At 52.7% G+C, this 19343-nt stretch overlaps 1 protein-coding gene across 1 annotated transcript in view; it reads right to left on the bottom strand.

Annotated features, from left to right (window-relative positions):
* Nucleotides 1-334: 334 nt before the first annotated feature.
* LOC129337377 (zinc finger protein 777-like) overlaps nucleotides 335-19343 on the bottom strand; it is a 35851-nt gene continuing 16842 nt past the window's right edge. Inside the window, exons 8-12 of the mRNA XM_054990979.1 lie at nucleotides 16454-16843; nucleotides 14889-15015; nucleotides 8972-9076; nucleotides 8012-8125; nucleotides 335-1513 (exon numbers count right to left, since the gene is read on the bottom strand). Of these exons, the coding sequence (XP_054846954.1) occupies nucleotides 633-1513; nucleotides 8012-8125; nucleotides 8972-9076; nucleotides 14889-15015; nucleotides 16454-16843 (1617 nt within the window). The 3' untranslated portion in view covers nucleotides 335-632. The remainder of the gene's footprint in view (nucleotides 1514-8011; nucleotides 8126-8971; nucleotides 9077-14888; nucleotides 15016-16453; nucleotides 16844-19343) is intronic.

Genomic DNA, 19343 nt, shown 5'->3' with positions numbered 1-19343 from the left:
ACCAGCTCGAGAGCATCGAGACAGGCCGAGAGGGCCTCAACGGGGCCTCCCCCCCCTTTGGGTCACCCGCTCAGTGCCAGCCGTGCTGAGAACAAAGAGCCTGCGCCCTGCTCCGAGCCCTCCAACACGCGTGCGGATTCAGATAGGGCTCTCAGACTGAAGAACATCCCCCCCCTTCCAAGGCCCCCACGTGAGCCCAGGGAGTGGGACCCCCCCCCCCCGAGAAGCGGGCCGAGGCAGCAGACTTCCCAAGAGGCACCATCAAGTCACCTCCAAGATTAAGACCAGCGAGCAGACACCCAGGGACAACAGCCAGGAAAGAGAAAGACGACAACTTTACCAACAAGGGTCCACGAGAGAAACACAGAGCCGGCTTCCTTCCCTATCACCCCCTTCCACTGTTAGCAAATGTCACATGGGCAGCCACCCACCTGTGTTCCAATTAATAACCCCAGAAGTCCCTCGAGCGGTCTCGTCTCGTCCCTCCCTCCACTATGGCAGGAGAACCACAGAGCCTCACTTTCTGCCTCCAGCTGCCACTCAGTGGGTCAGGCCAAGACGCCTGCCATCACAACACACACTGATGGTTTTGTGCGCCAGCCAGAGCATCCTGGTAACACCAAGGAGACCACTTAGGGGGGGAAGGTCTCCTGCAGAAAGGAGACCCCCAGAGCTTCTGTCCGTGGCTTTGCTCTGCCCCGTGGGCTGGGCAGGTGTTTCTGAGGCAGGCCGCTGTCCACCCAGGGGGCCTCTCCCTCATGGAGGCGCTGATGTCCCACCAGGTGCTGCTTGCGGGTGAAGCTTTTCTGGCAAAGGGGGCATTTGTAGGGCCGCTCCCCAGTGTGCAGCCGGCCATGCGTGGCAAGGTGTTCTTTGCGAATGAATGTTTTCCCGCACTCGCCACAAGCATACGGCCTCTCCCCAGTGTGGATCATCTGGTGCCGCAGGAAATTGGAGTGGTGGTTGAAGCCCCGCCCACACTCGCCGCAGATGTAGGAGCCGGCCTTGCCGCCCACCATGTGCGTCCGCTGGTGGAGGCGCAGGTTGATCTTCAGCCGGAAGCTCTTCTTACACTCGGCACAAGTGTGCGGCCGCTCGCCGGAGTGCCAGAGGCGGTGTTTGCTCAGGCTGGCCTGGTGAGGGAAGCATCGGCCACACTCTGGGCAGGTGCAGATCTCGGCCCCCAGCGGGAAGTTCAACATGGGGCTCCCTATGGGTCCGGGAGAGGCCTGGGGGTGAGTTCGCTGGTGGAGGGCAAACTGTTCCTCATAAAGGAAGCTTTTCCCACAGTCCGGACACACAAAGGGAGCCTCCCCAGGCAGGGCCCCCTCCTGGACGATGATCGTGGTGAAGTCTCCAAAGTTCCTCTCACACTCGGAAGGCTCCTCCGGGCCCCCTCCTGTGCCCACAGCCTGCCCATCGACACACGCCAGGCCCTGCTCAGGGAAATGCAACAGGGCTTCTTCTGATGCCTCTGGCAACAGTCCCAAGTGACCAGGGAGGAGTCCAGCATCTGGCAGGGGAGAGAAGAGCAGCGGATCCAGTCAGAGGCAAAACGGATCCAGGCCTCCTACACCGAACACACGGGGAGGGCACACCCTCCTCATCTTGTAAGCTACTTGGAGGACTCTGGAGCTGAATGTGGGGGTTAATTAACATTAATTAACAAATAAAACCGATAACACCTTTAAACGACCCAACCAGTTATGAAGGTAGAAAGCCGGCAGGGGAGTGGGGGGTCTCCGGAATTCTGCCAGGGGTGCCGCGTGTATGATTACATGCCCACTGGGTGGAAACTGGGGGGGGGCACTCCTAGCTCTTAGGGAAGGAGTTGCCCCCTTGAGCCAGGGGTGCTGACCTGGAGAGGCTGAGGGGGAGAGAGGCTGGTGGACGAGAGCTTCAGCAGCTCCTCCCCCCACTTGCTGACAGCTCTTCTGCTGACTTGGAGATTGAGGTCTGGGGTTGGAGGGCGTTAGGCTGAGGAGGGGGGACGGGACCCCTTCGAAGGCACCCCTTTCTCGGATGAGGGAGCGAGATCCTCTCATACCAAGGGAACCCCTCTGGGGTTGGGGGAGGTGGGCTTTGGGCAGCGGGCACCGCCAGTGCCAGGGTTTCTGGCGCCTGCGGCCAACCTCCTGTGTGCGCGCGTGCAGCACACACGCATGTGCGCCCGGACTATGTGATGACATTATCACACAGCAAAGCCGGGCCCACTGGCCGGCAGGTGGGTGAGGCGGCGCAAGGAGGCTGCCCGCGCTCCGCACGCCACCTCAGCTGCCTGCCGTGCCTCGCCCACGGCTGCTGCGCCCGGCCGGGGGCGTGTAGCAGCGGCGGTGGCAGTGTGGGGCTGGCCAGCTGCAGCAGCAGCTGCGGGCCAGGCACGCCAGCGCCGTGGCACGCGCCTCCGGCCCTGCAGCACCCTTGGCGCCTGCCTCACCGCCTCAGTGGTGGCGCCGGCCCTGGCAGTGGGTGATTCAAACATTAGGGGAGGTCTGGGACTGGCACGTTGACTGCCTGGTGACCAGCCTGCCTGGTGCAAAGTCTGCAGGCATCACATGCTGTCTGGATAGTTCGATGTGCTACAGAGGAGTCGGGGTTTTTGGTGCAGGCTGGCACCGATGACACTGGGAAATATAGTCACACGGTCCCAGAGGGAAAAAAATAGGTTTTTTAGGGAGAAAGGGAACGGCCGGGGCCTCAAAGGGACCATTCTCAGAACTTCTCCCGGCTCCATGCCCCAGAATAGGGGTCTTATCACAAGGATGAGAAAGCGGTGCCGGGAGGAAGGGTTTAGATTCATGAGAAACGGGGAGCTTTCTGGGACATGCCAAAGCTGCACAAACGAAGCAGGCTTGACTGGAGCCAAAAGGGAACCACGCTGCTGGCACTTAAGAGGGCCGCCCTCTCCCCTATGAACCTACCCGCCCCTCTTTGGACGGCCTGCTTCAGGTGCCCCCGCCCTCAGGGGATTCACTGGTGGCAAACCAAGGCAGGGCCTTCTCAGTCGTGGCACCAAAACTCTGGCACTTCCTCCCCAGGGAGATCCACCCGTCTCCCTCCGTCATTGTCTTCCGCCAGCAGCTGAGGATTTCTCCGTTTCATTTGGTGTACCCTCCATAAATTCATACTGGTCTCCTCCTTGCTTGTGTGTGTGTGTGAGGGGGTGGGGTTGATATACCTATATGACTTTAATGTGTATATCCACATTTTAAGTGCTGTTTTAAATGTTTTAATACATGTTCACCGCCTTGGGAATCCTGTTTGGGTGAAAAGGCTGCATATGTATGTTTTAAATACTTCTATTTTATTTATTTTAAATATTTATTAGCCACCTTTCTCCCTTGCAGGAACTCCAGACTTAAAATATAAATAAAAAAACTATCATGAAATGAATAAAACTAAAATTTAAAAATACTGTTTAGAACTGCCAATCAACACAGAAACAAGGTTAATTAAATAAAGACAAGGTTAATTAAATAAAAACATCTTCAGCTGCCTCTTGAAGATTAGCAATGAGGGGGCCAGCTGCACCCCCCCGGGGATGCTGTTTCATAACTGTGGGACCGACACCGAAAAGGCCTTCTCTTGTGTACCCTCCAGGTGAGCTTCTTTAGCTTATGGGTCACTTATGAGGGCCTCTTCCTGGGAGCCAGTGTGGTGTAGTAGTTAAGAGCGGCAGGACTCTAATCTGGAGAGCCAGGTTTGATTCCCCACTCCTCCACTTGAAGCCAGCCGGGTGACTTGGGGTCAGTCACAGATTCTCGGAGCTCTCTCAGCCCCACCCACCTCACAGGGTAATTGTTGTAAGGATAATAACAACACACTTTGTAAACTGTTTTGAGCAGGCATTAAGTTGTCCTGAAGAGCGGTATATATATAAAATGTTGTTGCTGGTGTTGTTATTATTCTCTTAATTCCAGGGCAGGAACATATGGGAGAAGAATAAATAAATAAATACACAGAATAAATAAATTTTAAAAGGTGACCGAGCAGCTGTCATCAGAGAAACGGGGGAGAAGCCTCCAGTTTGGGGCGACTCACTCCAAAGGGATGAATAAATGTTAGGAAAGCAGAATTTGGGAATGAGAACAGGGGGGCAAAGGAGGGCCGCCTGTGGGGAAAAAGGGGGGCTGAAGGAGCCAAGAGATACATGCCGTGCTAGAATCCTCCTAGCCGAATTGGGGGGGGGGGGCTGGAATGATATTTTAGATACAGAAACTTGGTGGAATGGCAAAAATCAACGAGACGCTCTCGTCCCCAGGTATCAGCTCCACAGGCAGGACAGGGAGGGGCATGCTGGAGGGGGCGTTGCCTTCTCTATCCCAGAGGGCATAAAATCTAACTAGTTGGAAAACGTTTGGGGAATGAATGCCCCAACAGAAGCAATAGGGGCACCAATAGTGGGCACTGAAGGTTGTCCGGGGTCTGGGTCCCAGCCCCCAGACTTGCCAGGAGGGAGCCGTGGGAGGCAACCGGGAGGCAGTGGCCCTACCACCCCAGCCAGCAACCAGGTCCAGAACCTGCCTACTCCAGGGGGAAGGGGCGAAAGGCCAAAGCCTCAGAGGGCTGGAGGGAGCAGGGAGAGGCCAGCTAGTCCCACCCCCCAGGGGGAGGAGAGGGGGCTAAGCAGGCCAGAGGAAAAGGGCCAAGGCAAGGGGAACAGGGACCCAGCAACAGCCCAGACAGAGCCCTTACCTGGCAGGGAGGAGAAGCAGCCACTACAGCCCAGAGCCACACCCCGGCGAGAGGACAGCAGCCTGGCTCAGGAGGTGCCAGGAGCCAAGCCCCTCCAGGTGGAGCTGCCACAGGCATTCTGGGGGAGGAGATGGGCAGCCCCGCCCAGCAGCAATGAGGAGGCAGCCCAGAAGCTGGCCAGGGCAATTCCTCGCGAGCAAGGCCAAGGAAGCACAGCAGCGCAGAAGCCGGCTGGGGCAGTTCCTCGTGAGCAAGGCCAGGCAAGCTCAGCAGTTCAAAGGCCTACTGGGGCAGCTCCTCGTGAGCAAGGCCAAGGAGACCTCAGCTGGGGATGGCTCGCATTCAACCCCACCCTGCCAGCAAGGCAAGGAAGCCAAGAAGGGGTTAGTGATAGGATGGAAACACCTGAGGGGAGGCACAGCTGAACCAAGTCAGGAGAGGGAACAAGCCTGGAAGGAGGGCAGGGCGGAGAAAGGAAACCCTATAAAGGGTGGCTAGGAAGAGCTCTGAGGTGGTGGGTGTGAGTAAGGAGTGATGGCGTGGAGTGAGCGCAGAGCAGTGCGAGAGTGGAGGCTTGGAAGAGAGTTCTGGAAGGAGGAGATGATGGAGGATGCAGGGGGTGAGCAGGCCAGCGAGTGGACTGAGAGGGAGTCTGGCTGATGTATACCGCCCCTCCTTCCACAGAGCAGGGTCCTGCAGCATCCCTGGTGCCCCTCTGACGTCAGGGCCGGCCCAGCCAGCGCCCCGCCCAGCGGCGGCAGCGACAAGCCCTGACAAAGGTCACTTAAAAGTGTGTGTGTGTGTGGGGGGGGTGCTATTGCCCATCTGATCAAATCCTTGAGGTTGCCGTCAACGTTGAGAAGGAAATAAGGGAGGTGACTAAATGTTGGGGTAATGGGTAACTTCAACTACCCTAACACTGACTAGGTAAACATGTGCTCGAGCTCTGCTGTAGAAACGAGATTCTGAGACGTCATAAATGGCTGTGCGCTGGATCAGCTGGTCACAGAGTCAACCAGAGGGGCAGTGATCTTGGACATGGTTCTGAGTGGGGCTCGAGACCTGGTGCGAGATGCAGAGGCTCACTGCACCAGTTGGGAACAGTGACCACCATGCTATCAAGTTCAACATTCATGTCAATGGAAAGTTAACCCTAAAGTCCAAAACAGTCACATTTTGTTTCAAAAGAGGGAACTTCGAAAGGGAACTTCAAAAGGCCATGTTCACACTGCCTCAGCATAGCACAAAACTGGCGCATATTATCGCTTTTCTTCCACTAAAACCCTTGCATACCTGTATAATCCCACAATCGTGGAGTTCTGTTTATTCCGCTTCATGACGCTTTTTAAGCGGTTCATGGGAACGACTGGAGACGATTGGGAATGCTTCACCAGCTGGGAAACGCCTCCCACTGAGCCCATCCCCCTCCCCCCCCCTTTCCTTTTCCAGTCTGTGCCGGCGGGCAGTCCAGACCAATTTTTTTTTTAAGGAAGAGATCTGCACAATTGCGATGTTTCTATCTATTTACCTACTGAAACAGCGATATAGTGCAAAAGTTGGTGACCAAAAAAATAAAATAAAACGGAGCCAGCGGGCGGTACGGCCCTGACGTCAACTGTGACGTGAGCAGTTACCACCCACTGCTGCGTGATTTCTGCAGAAGTGTGAGCTGCTGGGAGCACAGGGAAGCACAACGAGGCGCAACAAGTCACAGCAAGGCGGGTGGCTGGTGATTCATTGCGCATAATTTGCGCTATATTTGGCAGTGTGAAAATGGCCAAAAATGAAGGGAATAGTCAAAAGGAAGCTAAAAGGGAAACACAAGAGAGTCAAATCCCCAGAGGGTGCTTGGAAGCGGTTTGAAAGCACAGATGGAATGCATTCCCCAGATTAGGAAAGGTACTGCCAAGTTTAAAAGAAAGCCTGCATGGCTAACGACCCAAGTCAAGAATGCCCTAAAAAGCAAAAAGGCTTATTCTCAAAAGTGCAAGGTCTGCCCCAATGAAGTGAGCATTGCTAAAGGAAGATGCGGAACAGAAAACTCCAACTTCAAGTCTATGCTAATGGAGTCTGAACTTGCTGAGACTGAGAGGGAGAGAGACCTGGGGGGTCACGGTGGACAGCTCAGTGAAAGCACCCCCCCCCCAGTGTGCTGCAGCAGTGAAAAAGGCAAACTCTGTGTTGAAGATTATTAGGAAAGGGACTGGAAACAAAACAGCCAGTATTATAGATAGATCTCTGTTGTGGCCTCATTGGAGCACTATGCAGTTCTGGTCACCATACCTCAAAAAGGACCCTGCAGAGCTGGGAGAAGTACAGAAGCTGAGGGGACCGGAGCACCTGTCCTATGAGGAAGGACTGGAGAACGATGGTTGTTGGGGGTTTTCCGGGCTGTATTGCCGTGGTCTTGGCATGCCAAGACTACGGCAATACAGCCCGGAAAACCCCCAACAACCATCGTTCTCCGGCCGTGAAAGCCTTCGACAATACAAGGACTGGAGAGTCTGGGAAATTTTACTCCTGACACTAGATGGCTAAAGAGAGACATGACAGAGGTTTATAAAATTATGCACAGGGTAGAAAGAGCGGACAGAGAAGGCATCCACTGACGCTGATGGGCAATAGATTCAGAACAGACAAAAGGAAATACCTCTTTACACGACGAATGATTAAAATGTGGAATTCACTGCCAGAGGATGGAGTGACGGCCACATTAAAAGGGGATTAGACAGAGTGAGGGAGGACAGGTCTATCCAGGGGCTACTAGCCATGGTGAGTAAAGCGAACCTCCATGTTCAGAGGCCGTAAGCCTCTGCATCTCAGTGCCAAGAGGCGGCACAAGGGGATGCTGTACCCCCTTGTTGGACCTCCTGAGTGACTGGCTGGCCACTGTGGGAGAAAGGATACTGGTCTAGATGAACGAGGGCTCTTCTTAGGTTCTTAACATCCCCAGGTACGGGTTCTGAAGTATCGATCTGGCAAACCAACAGTTCATTTTGTTCCCTTAAAAGTTAATCAAGAGGTTTCAGAACAGTTTCTAGCTTCTCTTAAAGCTCACGTGAACTGCTCTGGAACAGTCAGCACTGACGAGCCACTTGACTTGGACCCTTTCCTGCCTCTCCAGCTGGACCAATGGCTGGACGTGCTTTAGGCTACAGAAACCGGCAAGGGTGGCCCTCCGCTGCGCCCTCCTGCCCCCATTAAGCCACCAGGCAGAATTAATGGCCCACAACGAAACTGTGCAGAGATGGTGGGGAAGAACCCAGTGAGGCCGCCCTTCCCTCCTCAAGGCCGACCCCGTCTTGCGTTCACTCACCTGCACCGCCGCCTATGGGCGCTTCCCTTTCCTTGCTGTCCCACTCCCCCTCCACAGAAGCAGCCGTTTCCCGTTGGCTGAAAGAGATGATGTCATTCATGGGGGCAGGAATTTCTGTGTTGAAGGGAAAGAAGGGGGAGAAAAGGAGGCACCAGGATTAGTTTTTATCCCGTCCAGGGGCATAAAGTGTGCATGGATAAAATGACAGTCTAGAATTATGGGACCAGAAGGGACAAGAAGATTACAAGAGCAGCTCCTTTGCCTAAACCAGCATCATTCTCTTTGTTGCTAGGTCAACGATTCTCAGATTGGGGGAACAGACCCCAGAACTGGATCCAGGCTCTCTCATTGGGGGGGGGGGGGGATGTCGCTGAGGGACACGGGGAGCTGGGAGAGGAGACCCCATCACAAATCTGACTTTGCCTCTGCAGAAGGTACCAAATGGCCATGCAATACTGCCAGCTGGTCACAAATGCTATAAATGTATTAACACTTAATGTGAAAAACAAAATATAAACTTGTTCTTCTTCATCATCATCATCATCATCAACAACAACGACATGCTTTGTAAATTGTTCTGAGTTGTCCTGAAGGGTGATATATAAATTGAATGTTGTTGTTATTTATTTATTTTTATTATTATTATTTAACTAATATGAGGTTTCTGCATTTTACACTGAGAGAAAGTAGCACAAAGTAACTTTGCAGCTGAGTCCCAGAGCCTGCCCTAAGTGTAAAAAACTCACGCGCAAAGAAGCCACATTACGTAAATTCACATAAGGCCGTGAGGCACATATTTCTAACTGCTGGCTCTCAAGACATTTCCAACATAGCAGAAGTCGAGAAGCGAACGAGGGCCCAAGCTCCTTTCTCTGACTCCCTCAGAATGGGAATCCCTTCGCCCCCCGCGCCCAAAGAGCACTCAAAAGTGCCTGGGAAATGGCAGTCCCTGTAACTTGCCCAGGCGGACGCTGCTCAGAGCTTCTTCCCCTTCCCCAGGGCATCCCGGGTCCTCCTCACCACGTTCGATTCGGGACAACAGATCAGGTTTCGCAATGGTATAATCTGGGGGCAGGAGAAAAACAAAAGACCAAGACATATTATTTAGTTATTTAGAACATGTATATGCCACCTCTCCAGAGACTTCCTCAAGGTTGCTACACAATAAATAATCCACCATGCTTTTTGTGGAGAAACCCTGAAATGTGAAGTTTTCTTTAAAATATAAAAATAAAAAAGCAAGTTTCCAGCCCCCATGGCTGCAGAGAAAAGCCTGGTGGCATCACCTGATAATTATTTACAAGTTAAAGGAAGGTGGCACGTTATTACTCTTTTATCCCACTCTCCCTGCCATAATTCAGACCACATACATGGCCCCCTCCATTGATATATTTAATTCTCAACATGGCCCCATCTGTGGACACTTAAATCCATGGATTGGAACCAGAGAGAGAAAAAGGAGATTTTTCTACAACCGGGGGGGGGGGGGGGCACGGCGGCAGGGGGAGACAGACACCAGGTTTGCAGAAAAATACGGAAAGCGAAAAAAGGGGGAATTTACACACACTCAAACAAACATAGAACAGTTGTATGCACAAGCACACGCAACTATTCTTCAAAGGCGGGGCATGAGAGGAGGAGGAAGGAGGGGGAAAAGGAGCAGAAACCACTGTTCTCTGCTCCTCTTAGCTGCTAATTCGGTGAGACTGGAGAGAGTCAGGGGAGGAGGCCCAAGGGGCCCACCGGCCCTCCCCCTCACACTGAGGCAAAGACACGTGGGATGGGCAGGATTGCCTAGCGATCCCTGCTGCCGAGGCAGCCACACTCCTAGCAGCGCTGGAAGTGTGTGTGTGTGTGGGGGGGAGAGTTGCTGCCGCCCCCAGCACAGAGGCAGCAGTGCTGAAAGCTGGCAGAGGAGGGGGTGCAGGAGCCATGCTGCCCCCCCCCCCCCGCACCAAGATGGCAGTGCTGGAGGGGGGCAGGAGGAGGAGGAGCAGCAGCCTGAACCAGGGGAGCAACTCGGTGAGGAGTGGGAAAGGATGGGGGTGACAGAAAAGGGGTGGGGGAGAAAAAGAGGGGGCGTAAGTGACAGAGAAGGGGGGAGAGATGGGCGAAACAGAGGCAGGGGGCATGTGATGTCCCTTCCCCACAGGTTCCCTGTGGTTCCTCTTAACAAGAACTGTGTGAGGAATGTCAGAGAGCGTGACTGACTCAAGGGCAAACGGGGAGCAAGCGAGGATCCGACCCCCCAGGCCAGGCACTCTTGCCACCCCTGCCCAGTGAGGGGGAGGCACGCACGCAGGCCTCTCCCCAGCCTCCTGGTTCTCCCTGGCACCGCTCGCTGCCCCTTCCCATCTCCTCTGGAAACTAACCACAGCTTCCAAGATCGTCACCCCCGCCCCCACTATGGCGTTCCTTGCCAAACGTGCCCAAAGCCGTTGACTCTTAGGGCCCGGTCAGATTTTCATTTTAACCCGGTTTTTATCCACTGCTGCCCCGACTCCATGTGAAGCAAAGTGAGGACAGAAATCCCAAGCATGGTTGACTTCATGGTTGTTGGGGGTTTTCCGGGCTGTATTGCCGTGGTCTTGGCATTGTAGTTCCTGACGTTTCGCCAGCAGCTGTGGCTGGCATCTTCAGAGGTGTAGCACCAAAAGACAGAGATCTCTCAGTGTCACAGTGTGGAAAAGATGTAGGTCATTTGTATCTACTCAGGAGGGGTGGGGTTGAGCTGAGTCATTCTGTAAGAGTTTCCCAGGGTGTGGAATGCTAATGGCGGGAGGCTTCACTGTATCCTGAGGAGGTTCTTTTGCATATGGATTGGTGCTTGATGTGCTAATCTTCTCTGCAGGGCTATTGTCGGGTGTGGAGTGTTTTGTTGGCCTGGTGTTTTTCAGAACTGGAGCCCATGCTCTGTTCATTCTTAAGGTTTCTTCTTTCCTGTTGAAGTTTTGCTTATGCTTGTGAATTTCAATGGCTTCCCTGTGCAGTCTGACAAAGTAGTTGGAAGTGTTGTCCAGTATTTTGGTGTCCTGGAATAAGATACTGTGCCCTGTTTGAGTTAGGCTATGTTCAGCCACTGCTGATTTTTCAGGCTGTCCAAGTCTGCAGTGTCTTTCATGTTCTTTTATTCTTGTCTGGATGCTACGCTTTGTGGTCCCGATGTAAACTTGTCCACAGCTGCAGGGTATACGGTATACTCCTGCAGAGGTGAGGGGGTCTCTGCTGTCTTTTGCTGATCGTAGCATCTGTTGTATTTTTCGGGTGGGTCTGAATACTGCTTGAAGGTTATGCTTTTTCATAAGCTTTCCCATCTGATCAGTAATTCCTTTGATATATGGCAAAAACACTTTTCCTGTAGGTGACTGTTTTTCCTTGGTTGTTTGATTCATCCTGGGTTTGATTGCTCTTCGGATTTCATTTCTGGAGTAGCCATTTGCCTGAAGTGCGTGGTTTAGATGATTAATTTCCTCATTGAGAAAGCGCGGCTCACATATCCGTCTTGCACGATCCACTAATGTTTTCATTATGCCTCTTTTCTGTCGGGGGTGGTGATTGGAGTTTTTGTGTAAGTACCGATCAGTGTGAGTTGGTTTCCTGTAGACCTTGTGACCTAACTGAAAGTTTGCTTTGCGGATGACCAAGGTATCCAGGAATGAGAGTTTTCCCTCACTTTCTTTCTCCATTGTGAATTGTATGTTCAGGTGGATGTTGTTGAGATGATTCAAAAACTCCATCAATTCTTCCTCCCCATGGCTCCAAATGATGAATGTATCATCCACAAACCGGAACCATACACTGGGTTTGTGGGGTGCTGATTCTAGAGCTGTTTTTTCAAAATGTTCCATGTAGAAGTTTGCTATAACTGGGCTGAGTGGGCTCCCCATGGCCACCCCATCCATCTGTTCATAGAATTCGTTGTCCCATTGGAAGTGACTGGTTGTCAGACAATGATGGAATAAGGCTGTTACATCCTCTGGGAAAATCTGATTAATCAGTGCAATAGTGTCTTTTACTGGAACCTTGGTAAACAGGGATACAACATCAAAACTGACAAGTATGTCTTGTGGATTGAGTTTCAGAGAACTGATTTTGTTGATGAAATCTGCTGAATCTTTGATGTAAGACGAGGTTTTCCCGATGTGGTCCTGCAGGAGATCTGCCAAATGTCTAGCTAATTCATATGTCGGTGAACCAATGGCACTCACAATGGGTCGGAGTGGGACTGATCACCACCCCCGACAGAAAAGAGGCATAATGAAAACATTAGTGGATCGTGCAAGACGGATATGTGAGCCGCGCTTTCTCAATGAGGAAATTAATCATCTAAACCACGCACTTCAGGCAAATGGCTACTCCAGAAATGAAATCCGAAGAGCAATCAAACCCAGGATGAATCAAACAACCAAGGAAAAACAGTCACCTACAGGAAAAGTGTTTTTGCCATATATCAAAGGAATTACTGATCAGATGGGAAAGCTTATGAAAAAGCATAACCTTCAAGCAGTATTCAGACCCACCCGAAAAATACAACAGATGCTACGATCAGCAAAAGACAGCAGAGACCCCCTCACCTCTGCAGGAGTATACCGTATACCCTGCAGCTGTGGACAAGTTTACATCGGGACCACAAAGCGTAGCATCCAGACAAGAATAAAAGAACATGAAAGACACTGCAGACTTGGACAGCCTGAAAAATCAGCAGTGGCTGAACATAGCCTAACTCAAACAGGGCACAGTATCTTATTCCAGGACACCAAAATACTGGACAACACTTCCAACTACTTTGTCAGACTGCACAGGGAAGCCATTGAAATTCACAAGCATAAGCAAAACTTCAACAGGAAAGAAGAAACCTTAAGAATGAACAGAGCATGGGCTCCAGTTCTGAAAAACACCAGGCCAACAAAACACTCCACACCCGACAATAGCCCTGCAGAGAAGATTAGCACATCAAGCACCAATCCATATGCAAAAGAACCTCCTCAGGATACAGTGAAGCCTCCCGCCATTAGCATTCCACACCCTGGGAAACTCTTACAGAATGACTCAGCTCAACCCCACCCCTCCTGAGTAGATACAAATGACCTACATCTTTTCCACACTGTGACACTGAGAGATCTCTGTCTTTTGGTGCTACACCTCTGAAGATGCCAGCCACAGCTGCTGGCGAAACGTCAGGAACTACAATGCCAAGACCACGGCAATACAGCCCGGAAAACCCCCAACAACCATCGTTCTCCGGCCGTGAAAGCCTTCGACAATACATGGTTGACTTCAGTTTACGCACCGTATGTGATGCACTACGCTCCTTTCCAATCACACGGCTTTTTCCTGCACCAGAAGTGCCCCCCCCGCCCCCCTGGGCCACCAGAGTTTTTGCAATTTTTTTAAAAAACAGCACTAGAATATTGCTACATCAGTATACCATTGTGATGGTAAGTTTAGTGGGTTCTCTTTTTATTCCCAGCTTTCTTAAAAAAAAAAAAAGTAAGCCCCTTCCCTTGTAGAGATATGCCTTTTTCTTTACATGTCCGCAACGGAAGAAACGAGAGGCTTTTTCAAATGAACGCTTGGAATCCAAAGAACCCGCAACGCTTATCATCGGAACAGTGTATCAATATAATAATATTATAGTGCTGATTTTTTAAATGGAAAAGCTCTAGTGGTCCAGGGGAGAGGATGGCTGCTTCCTAGGGTTTGGGGAAGGGAAACTGGGAAGAAACCAGAGAGAACGCGCTGGAAATGGGAATGGAAAAAAAAGGTGCCCGTTTCAGAAGTACCACAGACATTTCAAGCAGCACTCTGCCGCGAACGAGGAACACGTAGAACACCTGAAGAACGGGAGAACGGATTTTTTTTTTAAAAACCCTCAAACCTGAATTACAAACCAGACACAAATGGCTTTGTATGAAAAGGTTAAAAAAACCCTCTGTTAACCAGTTGTGTCTGAAATGGCGCGCACACAAAAAAAGCCATTAAAAGCCAATAGCCAAAAAGGTTTGCAAAGACTTTGTGAAGCAGCCCTCAGAGCCAGAATTAAGCATGCATGCTAGAACAATTTGTGTCAGAGGCAGAACTTGGACTTGCTACGTACAGAACGGTGGTTTGTTTGGGTAACATTCCTTCCATCCTCCCTTCCTTCCCTCTAGAGCAGGGGTGGCCAAACTTGCCTAATGTAAGAGCCACATAGAATAAACGTCCGACGTGTGAGAGCTGCAAGACATGATGCACTGAAGTGACTTCAGATGAAGAAGTGGGTTTGGGGGAAGTGTCCTGAAAATGACATCACAGGAAGGGGTGGGGTTTTGATGCAGTATGCTGGAAGTGACATCATTGGAAGGGGTGGAGCCTGGGAAGAGCCATCACCTGACCTTTGACTTGGAAGTGACATCACAAAAGTGACATCACCTCCTTGTTAGGCTTCACCCCCAAAGTCCCCAGATATTTTCTGAGTCAGACCTGGCAACTCCAACATTTTTACTGAAAATATGAAAGATGTGGAAAGAAAGAAGGAATGAAGGAAAAAAGGAAAAGGGAGGGAAAGACATGGAAAGAAGGGAGGAGAGGGAGGGAGGGAAATAAACTAGACTAAAATAAAATGTATGGCCACAGCGATACTCAGAGATCTCCGGGAGCCGCACAATATGTTTAGAAGACCCCCCTTGTGGCTCCCGAGCCACAGTGTGGCCACCCCTGCTCTCTATCCTGCCTCCGCTGCGTGGAGCTCAAGGCTGCACCTGGGGGGGTGTCTTGATGTCCCCCCCTCCAGGCCCAGACCCACCTGGCTTCAGCAAGGCAAGATGTGCCTTCACACCACACCCCAGACCCTGTGGCACAGAACACACACACAACCGTCCCCAGGTGTGATTGTTACCCAGTGAGGCCAAGGACTCGTAATTGCCCTTCATCACGTTCTTGTAGAGCTCCTTCTGCGACTCGTCCAGGTTTCCCCACTCCTGCTCAGGGAAATAGACTGAGACTTCATCAAACGTCACCGGCACCTAGGAACGCAAACACCAGTTGGGAAGGAATCGTGTGGTGTCGTGCCGGAAACAGCAGGCAAGCATCTCAAGAGGGGAGAGGAAGGCTGGGGACATCTTGGGACAGCTGAGCAAGACCCGTTCCCTCCTTGGCTGCAGGCACTGAAGCCTGGGCTTGCTCAGGGGCTCTTCTGGCAGGGGAGGAAGTGGAGAGGTCACGTTCCATTCCAAGCCCTCCCGCCTCCATGTCCCACTTGAGCCTGGCCTTTTTAACTCTGAAAAGTGTGTGGGTGTCAGGCCAATTTATACCTTCCTAACATAAAAAGTGGAACGGCTTTTCCTGGATTCTAGGAACTGCAGGTAGGAATGTGGTCACATGTTTGAATACGTCCCCATGCGGAAAAAAATCCTCTCCACTCTCCTCCACCACCAAGCCACCTGGAGCGCCGCTGGAGGAAAGGCAGTTAATAGATGTTTTAAATCAATCTGGAGAGCCAGTTTGGTGTAGTGGTTAAGAGCAGCAGGACTCTAACCTGGAGAGCCAGGTTCGATTCCTCGCTCCTCCGCTTGAAGCCAGCTGGGTGACCTTGGGTCAGTCACAGCTTCTAGGAGCTTTCTCAGCCCCACCCACCTCACAGGGTGATTGCTGTGGGGGTAAGAATAACATACTTTGTAAACCGCTCTGAGTGGGCGTTAAGTTGTCCTGAAGGGCGGTATATAAATCGAATGCTGCTGTCGTTGTTGTTATTAAATAAATGATACTGATTGCCTGAGACAGCCTTCAGACACCATGCATGCCCCCAGGACACAAACCCAGTGGGCTACTTCATACCTCTGCCCCCTCAGTCCCGGCCTCCATCCCCAGGGTGGGTAGAAGAGTCTACCTTACAGGGCAGCTGCCTGCAAGGAAAGACTGTCAAACTCATCTACGGAATGCCCCCCTGATGAAAGCAGGATTCTGGCCGTCCCACTGTCATAAGTGAGTGGGAAGTCGCCTGGGCCCAGTCCAGCTGAGTAGTTCCTCCCCAAGGAACATTTGCACTGAATTCAACACGAGTTGTTTGGGCTTTTTACTCCTGCAAGTTCCACGGGGGAGCCACGCTAGATAACGAATGAATGAATGAACGCATGAGACATGGCTCCTGACATTTCAGCACAGATCATGAGCAAAGCAAGGGTTCCCACCCCTAATTACTCAGTGGAGAGTGGGAGGGGGTGGTACCTGGAGCTCTCTCAACTTGCCTGAGCTGAGAAAGCAGTCGGGGCACAGCAGGGGCTTCATCCCAGAATGAGCGGCTGTGTTGGTGAGCCGCAGGCAGGCTTCTTCACGCAGGCAGCCAAAAGCCCTTGCGACCAGGAAACCAACCAGCAGCCTTGGGCAACAAGCCAAGCAGCGGCAGAAAGCCCTTCAACAGGCCATGCCTGGCCGTACTCAGCCTCTATTCTCGCAGTCACTGACCTTGGGGATTTCGCCTCCAGAGCCCGGGGGCAGCCTCAGGATCCAGAAGTTCCGGTTCTTGAGCAGGTTCTCCATGTTCTCCAGCCTCTGCTGGAGCTGCCCGTACTCCTGGAGAAGGGTCCCTAAGGCCTCCAGCTGGCTCCTGAAGTCCAGGACGGCCTTCTCTGTATCCGAAAGCTTCTTCTCAGCCAGTCCCGTCCGCCGCTCCAGGGTCAGCAACCGTCCAGCGTGGGTATCCACCTTGCGTTCCACGGCTTGCATTGCAGCCACCACTGTCCACAGGGAGATCTCGGTGGCTTGGGGGTGGGGCTCCCCCTCGCGGCTGTGCTTGGCAGGGAAGCAGGGTTGCAAGGGAGTCATCTGCAGCGAGGTCATGCCCCATTCCAAACCCTGTTGGCCAGGACAGAAAGGGCAGATATACGGACTGAAGAACAGCAGCACATCAGGGTCTTACACGCCACGACCTTCTCTGTTAGGGTGCCCACACTGGGTCATTGCCTCCCTGGAAGACTGGATCTGCCCCCTGGCTACGTGGTTTCCACTGGCAAACATGGACAAAAGCTTTTGCCTGATTTATTAGTAGCGATGTACAGCTTGCTATAACGTCTCCAGAGGGACTCTGTTGCTGCCTTGAGCACTCTGTTGTTGGAAAAGAGGCTGCTAACACCTTTATAAATAAATAAAACTGCTGCTCTGATGGGCCGGGACTTAGCGGGACTTGAAGCAGAAACAGCCCCCCACCCCACCCCAAGAAAGCCTGCAGGGCCCACCCTGTTGAAAGGTGCCCATGCAGGCTCCCCCTGACATGTTTTTCCTGGGGCCGGGGTTTCGGACAGGGAAACGAGGACTTCGATACTGCGCTTTTAAGCTTTTCCTGCGTCCCTTCCAGCCCTGCAATACCAAACACAGCTTAGAATGGCACAGGGAAGCACCACCAAGCCAGGCAACCAAGGAACTCTGGAACTGCTTCTTCCAACCATGTCGGAAAGGGCTCCAGGGGGCCCTAACAAGTCCCTCTGGCCCTCTCCCCTGACTGAGCGAGAGAGCTGCTGCAGCAGGGTGGTGAAGTCGCTGGGGTGCGAATCAGCGCTCTGCTCGTTCCACTCCCACCCCTGCCAAGAACTGTGCAGATGGCCAGTCTCTCAGCCCCAGCTGTATTGTGGGGATAACAACAACAACACCGACTTTGTCCACTGCTTTCGGGGGGGGGGGAACAACTCTGTCCAGAGGGGCAGTATGTAAGCACACTGCCATTAAACTCAAGCCCTCAAGGAGCAACCACGTCCCAAGCTTCCTTTCCTTCGCCCTCTTTTTCCATGGGCAGCTGCGTCTCCCTATTCCTTCCGTGCTCTTCCTTCCGTGCTCCTCCCCCCTCTATATGTTGGCCCTCTGAAGACAGAGACTGCAAATGCTCTGGAGTGCATCAACCCCTGCCCCCCCCTCCAAAAAGTTCCATGTAGGACCAAAGCCGCACAGCAGGGCCATCGGGGTTCTCCCAAAATGACAACCGACCTCCAGACCACAGGGATCAGTTCCACAGAAGGGCAGCTTCAGAGGGTGGACTGTAGGGCATCACATCCCTGCTGAGGTCGTTCCCCCTACCCAAATTCCACCTTCCCCAAGTCCCCTCTCAAATCTTCAGGAATTTCTCAACCCAGAGCTGCCAACGGTGGCTGCCAACTGACATTGAACCATTGCGAACTGTTTGCAAAACACGGTGGGGGACAAAACAACCCCCTGCACGCACGCGCGCACACGCGCACACACGCACACGTGCACGCGCGCGTGCCCACGCGCGCACACACACACAGGTCTGAAGGCCAATGGCTTGGGGGGGGGGAAGCACCCTGGCCTGGGGGGGGGGGGGGCTGCAGAGCAGGAGGTGCAGAGGAGGGCATCAAGCGAGGCTAGCAGAGGAACCTGCCTGAAAGCTGGCAGGAAGAATTCAGGTCAGCTCAAGTGGAGGGGTAGGGCGGAGGAGAGGCCAAGGCAGCGGATGTCCCTCCGGGGAAGGCTGCTTTGGCCCTGCCACTCACTGGGTCAACAGGCACAACGCAATGCAGGACCTGACCGGGTCTTGCCTTTCGGCAGTCCAGATAATGTGGCTCATCACCAAAACGGGAAGCTGCCAGGCAGAGATGCCCTTCATAGTGTGCCACTGGAGCCAGTTCTCCATCACTGCAGTTAACGCTCGCCTCTGTGTGCGGTCCTGTGCTCTCCAGTTGCTCCTTGTTCCTTCCCACCCGTTCTTATTCCCAGAGCGCCCCATTCCCAACCCCAACCCCAACCCCTCCGCTCCACTTTGTCCATGGTAAGCCTTGAGAAAAGTGAAGGGCCAGGCACCAAACCAGCTACCAGTAGTGACTTTGCAGCAGTAGTCCCGGTACCGGCAGCAATGGCCACGCGTCCACTCTGCACTGAGCAGAAAAGGAGAATTCTGCCCCAAACACCATAAATCCCGTGGAAGCAAAAACTGAACCCTGCCGCTGTCTTTGATTCACAAGTGTGAAGCCTGGACTCTTTTGGCGCGTGTTCTTAAAGGAGGAGAGACCTCTTATTGGGGGACGTTCAGCTGAGCTGCGATCTGGCACAGTTATGAGTTCCGCTAGCAGAGAAGACAGGGTGTGCCAACCACTGAGTATCTTGAACAAAGCAGTGGGGCCACCCCGAAGGTCAAATCTCTTCTCAGCCATGACTATTCCTGTGTAGTCTCGGGAAAGTCACTCTCTCACCCCAGAATCCACCAGCTGTGAAACGTGGCCAGGAGTAACCCTCCTGCACAATGGTGTTGGGGGGCTCGCCAGATAATGGCTCATTCCGCACACGTTGGATAATGCACTTCCAATCCTCTTTATAGATCATTTGGAACGGATTTTTTCGTGTGCGGAAC

The sequence above is a fragment of the Eublepharis macularius genome, chromosome 11 (genome assembly GCF_028583425.1).
Source record: "Eublepharis macularius isolate TG4126 chromosome 11, MPM_Emac_v1.0, whole genome shotgun sequence".
NCBI lineage: Eukaryota > Metazoa > Chordata > Lepidosauria > Squamata > Eublepharidae > Eublepharis > Eublepharis macularius.
The sequence above is the reverse complement of the archived record's forward strand: the minus strand, read 5'-3'. Positions and strand labels throughout refer to the sequence as shown.